We start from the raw sequence: 11,678 nt of genomic DNA, 5'->3' as shown, positions 1-11,678 counted from the left end.
GGAGTGGGTCCAGAAGAGGGCCACAAAAATGATCAGGGGGATGGAACACCTCTGCTATGGAGAAAGGCTGAGAGGGTTGGGGTTGTTCAGCCTAGAGAAGAGAAGGCTTTGGGGAGACCTTATTGCAGCCTATCAGTACTTAAGGGGGGCTCATAAAAAAGATGGCTGCAAACTTTTTAGCAGGGCCTGTTGCGACAGGACAAGGGGGAATGGCTTTAAACTAAAGGGGGGTAGACTGAGACTAGATAGAAGGAAGAAATGTTTTACGCTGAGGGTGGTGAAGCACTGGCCCAGGTTGCCCAGAGAGGTGGTGGATGCCCCATCCCTGGAAACATTCCAGGTCAGGCTGGACGGGGCTCTGAGCAACCTGATCTAGTTGAAGATGTCCCTGCCCAGGGCAGGGGGGTTGGACTAGATGACCTTTAAAGGTCCCTTCCAACCCAAACTATTCTATGATTCTATGCTGAACACTTTAGTATCTACGTATTTGAAGTTCAGTAATTTGGGCATTACAACATTAAAATTATACAAAAATAACTCTAGAATAAGACTATCCATTCTTTTGCCATAGCAAAAGTTGTTGTCTGGTAGTTGCTTGCTTATACTTCATAATCTAGGGGAAGACAAACTCCCAGTTCATTCGTTTATGTAGATATCTGTCTTATCAATGTAAGTATTTGAGCTGCTTTTGAACTCTACACAACTCATTGATAGCCTGTAATGAGAGCTCGCAGATTATGTGTTTTGTGAGAAATTATCTCGTTATCTGTTTTTAAATTTCTAATAATCCAGGGTGTTCCCTCAATTTATAAAATATTGCAAGAATTCTCATTGGACTTTATGCTGCTAGGTAAATGCAATATATACACCTTATTTCCTAGCACTTCCTTTTTCTCCCCTCCATGACCTTAAATATGATCTGAATTTGGTCAAATTGTGTATAACTGCATTTCATGTAGTATGGTTGCACTTACTTGCATACCGGACACCTCCAAGTTCCTCTTTCACAGTTCAGTTGCAAGTAAGATTCCAGATCAAAGCACTAGGTATCAGAAAGAAACAAAGAAGGGGAAGGAAAAAAAAAAAAAGAGAGAGAAAAAAAAATAAAAGAGGAAATCAAGGGAAAATACTGTATTAACTGAATCAGTTGGACAAAAGTAAAACTGCCATGAAAAAAAGCCTACTAGCACTAAAAACTAAACAAATAGCTTACTTTCTCCCTCCACGTTAAACATATATATATATTAGTTAATTATTTAGGTTGATAAACACAAAGAAATCCCATTTCATTAGGCTCTCTCATATGATAACCAAGCTAAAGGTACTGTAACAACACATGGCTGAGGGAATACTGCCAGGCCACTGGCATCTACTCACTTGCACATGCTTGCAATCATGACCCCTTGCTGGGAGCTGAATCCGCCGGAATGTGATCGGACACTTCAGAGACACTTTAATAGCAGTTTGCTCTACTCCATCTTCGCCATTTAGTGTCGCGTTGCCAGAGGAAGCTGCTACGCTACTGAAGTTCCTCTTTACTGTTCAGGAAAAAGGTATGTGTATGTGTGAGAAAACACAAGCGCACTGTAAATTCTAACGTAGAAATCTGAAAGACCAACACTTCAACCTTTAAGGGCTAATTTAATGGACAATTTATCCACATAGGTGTATTCTGTGTAATTTATAACATTCTCCTGAACAGACAAACCATCACACACATGCGTATCAGCTATACCCTCAATCAAATAAAGTGCCATACAAGCACTTAAAAGCAGCCCTAAATAAAGAAAGAATAATCTTTCTACACGGGGCTTGTAGGTAAGTTAAAAACAAATATAGGGGAAAAGCCAGAGAAATTCTCCTGGAATGGGAGAGTCCTCGCTGGGAACTACGCTTGTGTCCTTGGTACTTTGTTACCCCCACCCAAATAGCCCTCAACATTTGAGGATACCAAGGATTTAATCTACGCACAGGATGTTCTGGAAAATCCTGACAAGTACAGCTTAAGGTTTTCAATAAGCAAGTAAACCTTGTGTAGAAATAGCTTATCGCAACTGAACATAGGCATTCTGGAAAGTCATCACCCACACAAAATGAAAACTCACTCTTAGTGATACAATGTTCTGCTGGGAGGAGGCGTTTCTTTAGTAGACCTTGAAGTACGGAGCGAACTGATGGCCGGTGTACTAACTGCAACACGAACAAGTGTGACTGAAAGAAAACGCATTTTGTTACCAAGAGAACCAAACACGCACGGTAAATACACTGCTGAACAGAGCTGCATTCTTCCCTTGGACACGTGGCTTCCGTAAGAGCCTGATGCTTAAATACGAAAGCTGGTTCTGCTCTACTGCGCACATGCGCTCCCTTAGGGATATTCTGCACGCCGCGCAGTGTGTTGTTCTGTGCTCCAGAAGCATAACGTACACAAGGGCTTTTAAAAAAAGCGAAGATTTTTCTGCATTTTCTCCCTCCTTAATATTCAGAATACATAGGGCTGACGTATTTATCTCTGACACAGGGCTTTATTTTTAAAACCCTGGATTCTTTGACACAGTCTAGCCTACCTGCCTGCCCTCAGACTACGCTGGAAGTTGCAAAACCGATTTGCTACTGATGTGTCTGGAACCAACCGAATCTTCTTCCCCACCACAGAACTCGTTGTGGATTCACAGGATGCTGCCCCTGCTCTTAGCCACCAGATAAATCACATTATGCAGAGAAACATCAGTGTGAAGTAAAGCAAAACAGGTGGGTGGCTTCTTGTCAAAGTGCCTTACACTGCGACCTTGGGAGAGGTAGCAGCTTGCCTTCTTGTCAGTGACAACAGAACAGTCAAAAGCTCAGACTGTATGTGTGCAACAGTCTGCATTAAAAATACAGTACTCGTCCCCAAGAGTAACTAAACCATGGAAAAGGAGAAAGGGGAAAGTTGCATGGTCTAGACTGCATCACGGAATAGGAGTTTTTCATCTGAAAAGCTATTTGAAAAATCATCACCACACCAATGATTATGGTGTTGATGTTGTCATGTCAACCCAAACACAGTTTAATACCCTAAGTAAATGAAATTAGTACTGGACAACAGTCTACATCACAATAATCTAGTTATACATTAATATACTTTAGCCGCCTTGTTACACAGGCACACGCTAAATAGGCAGGAGATCAAACTCCCTTCCTCCCCTAGACCACAAGCCTTTCCAGAGACATCGAAAGGACACCACTACATTCTGCAATAATTCAGCAGCAAAAATTTCCATATTAGCACTCTGACTGTGTCAACATCATCAAACAAGCACCTCACCAGAAAAATGCATGGGAAAAAATGAGAGTAAAGCTTTCAGCTAAGGCAACATTTGCAAACTGTACTGAATAGCAAACTCAGCATCAGCAGCTGCAGCCGTGAGCTCAGCGTACTTACACAACAACACGCTGTGACTGTAATTTGAATCGTGTTTCTTCCTGGCTGGCAGACGTGCTTTAGGTGCAGAGGTTTATGAGATGTCTTGTTGTCGCCACGTTCGATGGTAAGTGGGGTTGCATTAACGCTGACCTGGACTGAAGCTGGCCAGTTTGTGTTCATTTGTCTGTCTTCATGGTGATAGCACTTGAACTGTAATTCCAAGTCAGACCTGTACAACAACCAATAAATCTTCCTTTAACTTTGCTTTCACATTGCAGAGGGAGGTCGTTTTGATGCTAGGAATGCTTTTTCTTTACCAGTCAGATTATTTTTCTAGAATTATTGCCAGTAAAGAATATAACATACTTTCTTCATAAAAGCCCTTAACAGAAGCAAGTCATGATGAATTAATGATGCAAGCATGCCACAAAGTTGTTGTTAATATTTTACACTTATAAAGGACTTTCCAAGGGAAGATCTCAAACCACTTTGCAAAACTAGATCATGGAATGATCCTGCAGAAAGAAAAATGTTAACATCAGGTAGGTCCTTCCTGTGTGTTAAGAGTTAAGAACAAGAAAGTGATACGCTGCAGTGGGTTGTGCTGGAAGACTGTGGATTCTTCACTACTTCAGAGCACTTAAAAGAGCGTTTGAATGAACACTTGTCAGACAAAATACAGGTAACAGCTAATCCTGCCTTGGAACAGGTACGTCAACTAAGATAAAATGACCCCTCTATCTCACCCCCTGTGTTTCTGCGATTCCAAATTAACACAGCTGTGGATTAAATCTACCCAATCTAGACCTTCTTTCAGAGCATGAATTCCTCCCACCTCTCCAATAATAACTTCCACACACTATTTAGCTCCTCAAAAATTAGTTTTATAACACCTCCAAAAAAGGAAGAGGCTGAGATTAAGTTAATCACAAATTAAGTGGGTAGAGACTTTGACTTCAGTCTCATACACGGATGTTAACCTTGTGTTAGAAATGAGTAATTTGAAGAAGAATTTAAAAGAACATGAAGAACTGAACTGAAATGTCAGGATTCTGCTGTTCATGACAGCAAAAGACAGCTGAATGTTTATCTTTTATGCTTGAAAACCTAGGTGCTCATTTCTTCATCTTGCCTGAAGGAAGATATCTGTGTAAGATCCATGAGGAACAGCTCATTCAGGAGATCATCACCTTAACTGCCATTTTCCTTATCCAAAACCAGAGATTTCAATTCTGACTTAACATTGTCTTTTCTGGATTTTGAAACATCAAGATTTAGCACTGGATAAAAACGTGTGTTTTTTTTTTAAAACGAAAGGTACAGAATACAAATTACCTGACCTTTCAACATAATCCGTCTATATTAAGTCTTTACAGGCTTCTTTTCAATATTTTATTAACAATTTTTTGACACCTCTCTCTGCAAGATCCGCTGGAGATTCTCGCCTCACGAGAACACACCGCAGTCACCCAAAGCCAGAGGGAAGCACAACTTGGTACCTCCGATACAAAAACCAAGCAGATTAAGCGTGTTCCCGAGGACTCTGAGCAGGCCTGCTGAACGTCACAGAGCAGTGACAGAGCTCAGGAGACCCTCATGTTCTCAGCATGCAGTGTCTCCGCTGTGGGACGCTATTAATAACTGAGCAGTGCTAAGACTGAACCAGCTTCAAGGAGACATTTTCCCTGCCTTCAACCTTTGTTTCTCATAACCATGAAAAGTTCCCAGCAGGGAGAAAAACAGTTGCATTGCTATTCATTATGTGTGTACACGTGAGAGGTTTTGCCGAATATTTTAACTGGCAGACAAATATTAAGAATTGGCTCGATTCCACCATTCTCTATAAAACTGAAATCCATCCACACATGTGACTAATTCATTCTTCTGGAATCCATCCAGCCCCGAGTTAAATGTGAAATGACTTCATTACAGGACCATCCGTTCCCCCCACTATTAACAAGCTTTTCAAAACAGCAGACCTGAGCACAGTTTACCTATGAGTCTTCATTAAAATAAGTTTAAATAAAGGCTATGTGTTTGGTGAGCTAAGGAAGAAAGAAGGAAAGAACAGATATTAAGAAACAGCCTCATGCCTCAGTGCAGCACTATAAATCTACTGAATGAGCCAGCACAATCCCCAGTAGTGATTACTTATTAATAAGAACCGGCAAATAACTGCCAAAACTCCCTCTGCTGCGAGTACTCCACGATAATGAAATGCAAGTAAGCAATAACTGACCTCAAAGTTAGGTGTTAATTATTGGATGTGGTCTGCCTTCCAACCCCCAGGCTACCTCAGGGTAGGGGGGCACCGTGGCAGCAAGGACTCCTGCATCCCGCATCAAGCCTCAGCTTTAGAGCCAGAGTCTGTCCCTGAGGCAGGGAACTGAGCGCACCTCTCTGCCCACCTCACGCCCTCCACACCGTGAAAATAGAAGTCTCAAGTGGATTCCAGTCAACGGGAAGAAGATCCTCACAGGGAAAAAAGCCGAAGCTACAAGTTATCATTCCCATTAAGGTCAAGGGGTATGTGGTCCAGGCTCAGGAAGAAACTGAAAGCGAGGCAGGCGTAATGGAAAATGTGCTTAAAATGCTGCATTTTACCACTTCAGCTGCTACACCTGTGAAACAACCTCCGTACAAGATCCTGAGCAACTAACCAGCCTCCACAGTGCACAGAGACAGGCTCAAACAATGTAATCAGCAGCGGGGATAAACACGGAGATGCTTTCTGAGAAAAACAGAACAAGGAGACAAAATGATTCCATGCTATTTGAAAATACACAAATAAAAAAAATTAAGGCTCTGATTGTCATGCAATCTAAAGCCCTTCCACATGAGCATGGTGGAATCAGGACATAACCTGGAATCACTTATACAGATCTACATTAAATGCAGGAAAGTACCACCTAGGAAAACTACTCCTCTGTGCTAGAAAGTAGCACTTGCTGTAAGTGAAAACCAAAAGCCTTTGTACGTGGAAAGCTACGTTCTGATATTTCTGACCACGGAGTCATAGGAGAGGAGGAATTTAGGAAGTTAGTTTCTAAAGTTTGGAGGATTTAAGCACTTGTCTTTCCAAATGATTTTACCAAGCCTCTAAACAAGGCCCTTCATTAGCATGTCATTTTTCATTATCAGATACTCTCCACCATTTAAGCATCAACTGTAACAGCCCTGCATATTTACTCCTGCAACTAACATTTCACAGGCCACAAAACACCTAGGACTTCAGAGTCTCCCAAATGGAAGTTTGTACTGGTGTCGGTCGTGCACGTCCCACACCCGTTCCACCCAGAGCAGAAAGAATGGGACAGTTGCAGTGATTTTTCAAACGCTGCATGCCATATGCTATCAGCAAGGAGAAGCAACACAGATCAGGAAGCATTTTAGAAGGTGTTGTCTCTGGAAAGTGACAGGTGAGAGTGTCAGTGAGTTTAAAGGCCTTTTTTCCTACCTAGGCCACAATTTTAAAAGTGAAATTCATGGGAAACCTAAATGAAGTTCATCTGGCCTGCCACTCCTCCATCACTGGGCGCAAGACTTCCTCGCAGCAAGGCTGAGCTTACCTCCACATCAGCGTCTGATGAACAGTTGGCCGTAAGTGAAAGACATGGTTACTGACTGCCAGGTTGTGTTCCAGCCGGAAGGGCTCCAGTACAACACCATCTCTCACGGGAAACGTCAGACGCAGCTCATCATTGTGGTTGGCTGGGATCGAAGAGGGAGAGAAAGCGTGAACTTTCCCTTTAGCATCTGCAGTGCAACAATAATGTGTATATTTATACAGAATAGTAACAAACGGCACAGTGATCTGCTACTGGGTCTAACTTAGCAGGTTCACACACACACAGAAGAAAATCACTGGTATTCAATTACTATCTGATCTCATAAAACGAGGTTTTGTGGTATCTTACAGCTAATCTATGAAGTTCAAATGTCTTTAAATGCTGTGTTCTTGCCCAAATAATACTGCAGGCCACCTTCTTCTACTTCATTTTTCAGCTATCCTGAACTCCAAACACCAGTTGCAAAGTGCTAATGCAGCAGCAGTTACTTTACAGTATATAAATATAAATAAGTATATAAATATAAAGGTTCTCCCAGGTCCCTAGAGTAAATGATATCTCCCATTGTTCATCAGTCACTTCAAAACCTCAAATATCTTGTGCTAGCGTACAGCCAGAGAGATCTTGTTATTCTTGCCCTGTTCCCAGCCAAATGTAGCTGTGACGTTGAGTGGCTTTGAAAGGAACATGTATCAATTTTTGGCATACTACTGAAAATTCTTAAGCAGCCTGTATGGATCACAATAGAGACACCACTATAAATATTCACATTTCCCACTATTCTGCAGTGATGTTCAATGAATGGCTTTGCCCTTGAACAAAACAGACCGCAATGAAAGTTCATACAATAAACAAGCCTACCAAGCACACATAACGCAACCCAAGATCAAGTGTTTTATCTTCAGGAAGTGTATCAAAGGAAAACTTCAGGAGTAAAATCCTTACAAGTTTAACCTGGAAGAACTTTTCTGATTCTCTATTTTAGGAGGGGATAGCCATCTTTCTCTTTCCTGTCCACTGGCTCTAGTGAGCCTGCACCGTGCATGTCACCTATCACAGCTTAGCAATCTGAGCCTCTCCCTGAGCAGCAATCAGAGCTAGTTTCCAGACTCTGAAATGTATGTGGCAGAGAACAGAGGGACAATAAATGACTGTGGGGGCATTCTGTTTGCTACTCACTTGGAGGTGGTGGTAAAGCATTGATATTTGGTTTAATGTCAGGTGGGAATGGTGGTTTGACATCCTGGTTAGGTGACAGGTATGGAGGAATATTGCTCCCTGGAGTCATAGGTGGCGTGGGGTTTCCTGGAACAGGTGAATGAGGGTAATTTGCCACAGGTACAGGCCTTGATGGCTAGAAAATAAATAACATCACATTGTTACTGCAGTCTGAAAAGAAGAATAATAAGCTTTGTGAACTGTACTGCTATCGAACACCAAAGACTACAAACAAGGTAGAGAGGCCCCTCTGTCTCCGGAAGGACAAGAAACCACAGGGCATCTCATGAGGCCTTCGGGGAAGAGGCAGACTAGGAGAGCAAAGCAGGAACTGAAACCAGCAGACCAGCCAGCTTAATTCAGGCAATGACCAGATACAAGCAAAGCTGCCAAGAGGCTTATCGCGTTCCTCTGAATGCTCTTTCCAAAACCAACTAGCCATTCACTTCAGTTTTTCCATACCACCCCAACCCACCCAGCCCTTTGTATCTCTTTGGCTTCCTCCCAAAATAGCCCCAGTGCACAAAAGCCTACATGAAAAACAAAATCCTAAGACACGCAATTAGAATGTCTGTGTCCCTTTTACTTCCATCTATCCTTTCTTCCACCCCTGTCCAACTCATCTACTTGGAGTGAAAGCTCTGGGGGTCAGGGGATGTCTTTTATTCCGTGTACCTACAATTTGATTCTGTTCTTAGTTTGCTGCTGAATAAGACAAACTAAGACAAAAAGGATAGTTCAGTATAAATGGTAGCTATAGTATTAAAACACCATTGGTTTTGTTTCTTGTGGTTAAGGAGATGGCTGCAGTAAACAGAATAAACCAGTAACGATGATGTGAAGGAAGCTGACATTAAACAAAACTGCAATTGCATGGTACTCTCTTGTAATAGCTCGTGTACCATAAGCACAGAAACATGAGAGTGTCAGAAGATGAAAATCTTTAGACAGCCAAAGTATCAGGACTTCAAATCTGGTTCCCTATCTAAATGCTGCGCTGCTAGCCTAGGATACTCTAAAGTACATAAGAGAGCTGCATTCTGGAATCTTAAGCATTTACATTTCCAACCATCTTTGCTTTTTTCTTTAACACATACAGTTACTATCTCCACAATCACTACAATCCAAAGGTTCAGGTCCTGTCTGTGGCAAGCTGGAATTTTTCCCCTAGCCAGGATAATCTCCCTTAACAAGGTCTCTTATTTTCTAACTGTTTCCAGAACAGTCGATATTTGAATACAAAATAGGGGATGCATTGGAAAGACCACAGATTCCATGTTAGAACTATCCTGTAAACAAAGAACTTAAACCCCATCTAAAATAAACACATGTAAAATGTATTAAAGAAAATCTGTCACTTAAAAACTTCACAGAGATCTTCTGCTGTTATTTTAGCATAAGTGACTGCACTGGAATTACAGTAGTTGAGGATCTGTCTCCTCCTCGTGTTCTTCCTCGCAGTGTACTGCAAAAGCTGCCAGGATGCAACAGGCATTCCTCTGGGTACCACAGTGGACAGCTTGGTTGCACGTAGAACAGATGCTCTATAGTAAAGGGTTTTGGGTTTTTTCCCCCTCTTTTTTTAGTGGTGTTTTCTGTGTGAATCACACTGGAACAATTCTAGTTCAAGACCAACGTGCATCTTAAGATTCTTTCAGCCTACATTCAAAATCAGAATGTAGTCCAGAGACTTCAACAGCTAATGCTTTAAAAGCAGGTCAGACCATCGATGGTCCTCCCCATTTTTATACTCAACTGGAGTACCTGTGTGCAAAAAATGGCTTTTGTGCACACTTCAAAGGCATCAACCCTCAGCAGGCCCTCAGTACAAACTCAGTTTGGATAATACTAAGTGCTCGAGATGTATCCATAAAACAGGTTTTAGGCAACATTTCAACAATTCTAATTCTTGCCCAAAACAAGCAACACAGAGGGAAAAGAAGGAGAAAAGGGGAGGGAGAGGTCGGAGAAAGTCACGCAAACTTCCGTTCAAAGATGAATTCTACAGCTGGAACAGCTTTTATGTTTGGGCTGGCTTAATCCAACAGTGACCACTGTAGGTCTGAAACTGGGATGCTGCAATGTGGAACTTGTTTATTACAAATTTCCAAAGTTGTATTCTTGCAGAGTGCCATGAATAGGTGAAAATATTGCACCTGAATCCCATTAGGTACTACTTTTCACATGCTCTGTTTAAAGCGAAACCAACATTTTCTTATAAAAGCCTCTAATGAGCTGCAGTAAAATTCAGTTTTCTTTATGAACTGCTCTGAAGTTACAATGCAACTTGGCTGATTGACTTGATTCTGTGATATCCAAAACATTAGTAAAAAACGCTGTGCTCTTTTCTCTCTTTCCTTTAACTACGTAAAAGCAGTAGCTATGAAGTCATTAATGTGACTTCATTCATAAACGCCTACCAGAACGCAACAAGATAATCTAAAAATTCTTACCTTGTAATACTGCCCCATGTTGACCGTTGGAGGAGGGTACTGCCCTGTGTTTTGCTGGCTTGGCATCCTCTGTCCAGGATAGTTGGGAGACGTAAGGGGTCTTGGAGGGTTGGGAGTGGGGTACTGACCAGGCTGATTTGGAAACTGGCTATTTGGTCCATACTGCTGGTTTCCATAATTCGGCTATTTCATGACAGAGATGAAAGAAGACAAAGATCTGTTTCATGCAAGCAGCTGTCTTGAACTGATTATTAGCATACATTCAATAGTGGAATCAAAAAACCAAAAAAAAACTCTCCAGGTGAATACTCCTCAACTTAGTGCCACTCACGCCTAAACCAGGGCCCTGATGGCTGGAGGTTAATACTCACTCCGAAGTACAGAAGTCCTGCAAACCAAAGTGGGATAAGAATAACCATGTTCCTTAACACACACATACACTCAGCCTTGCAGCGCTGTCAAAGGGCACCGTGTTTGAAGAAACCAGAATTACAAGCAGATGCAATGTTCATAAAATCTCTGTGTTTTCGCAAACGCTACCAGCCCCATCCCTGGGGCTCCTTTTCCAAATGGAGAATGAAAGCACAAAAGAAAAAGTAACATTAAAAAAAATAATCCTGGACTGGGCAGAGAATAGAAGCTGTGCTGTCCATGTCTGTCTTCTCAACACAACTGCTATGCCGGCCCTGTGCTAGAGTGTTTACCAATACCCTAACAACTAAACAGAAGCTATTACTAGTTATAAACACCTTGCTAGTGCTAGCTAGTACTGCGCTGCAGTTTTGGAATCAAAGTCATGAAAACCAGAACTTAAAAGGTAATAAAACGTCAATTTGAAAAATTAATTGATTAATAAGAAGTTTCCATAAATGAATTGATGACACCAAGTTGGGCGGGAGCGTTGATCTGCTTGAGGGTAGGAAGGCTCTGCAGAGGGACCTGGACAGGCTGGATCGATGGGCCGAGGCCAACTGTATGAGGCTCAACAAGGCCAAGTGCCGGGTCCTGCACTCCGGCCACAACAACCCCATG

At 42.0% G+C, this 11,678-nt stretch overlaps 1 protein-coding gene across 6 annotated transcripts in view; it reads right to left on the bottom strand.

Moving 5' to 3' along the window:
- The window catches only part of ZMIZ1 (zinc finger MIZ-type containing 1), a 318,248-nt gene that overhangs the window by 21,821 nt on the left and 284,749 nt on the right, over positions 1 to 11,678 (bottom strand). For 4 of the 6 annotated variants that reach the window (XM_009275432.2, XM_009275435.2, XM_009275434.2 and 1 more), the window contains 7 exons: positions 10,647 to 10,829; positions 8,155 to 8,329; positions 6,976 to 7,162; positions 3,425 to 3,635; positions 2,106 to 2,211; positions 1,378 to 1,538; positions 975 to 1,042 (listed from right to left, as the gene is read on the bottom strand). In XM_009275432.2, the coding sequence (XP_009273707.1) occupies positions 975 to 1,042; positions 1,378 to 1,538; positions 2,106 to 2,211; positions 3,425 to 3,635; positions 6,976 to 7,162; positions 8,155 to 8,329; positions 10,647 to 10,829 (1,091 nt within the window). The remainder of the gene's footprint in view (positions 1 to 974; positions 1,043 to 1,377; positions 1,539 to 2,105; positions 2,212 to 3,424; positions 3,636 to 6,975; positions 7,163 to 8,154; positions 8,330 to 10,646; positions 10,830 to 11,678) is intronic. The other 2 variants (XM_009275436.2, XM_009275437.2) reach the window with 1 other exon arrangement.

This window comes from Aptenodytes forsteri, unplaced genomic scaffold, assembly GCF_000699145.1.
Source record: "Aptenodytes forsteri isolate BGI_AS27 unplaced genomic scaffold, ASM69914v1 Scaffold353, whole genome shotgun sequence".
Classification (NCBI taxonomy): Eukaryota; Metazoa; Chordata; class Aves; order Sphenisciformes; family Spheniscidae; genus Aptenodytes; species Aptenodytes forsteri.
Note: the sequence above shows the minus strand (reverse complement) of the source record. Positions and strands in the feature narration are given on the sequence as shown.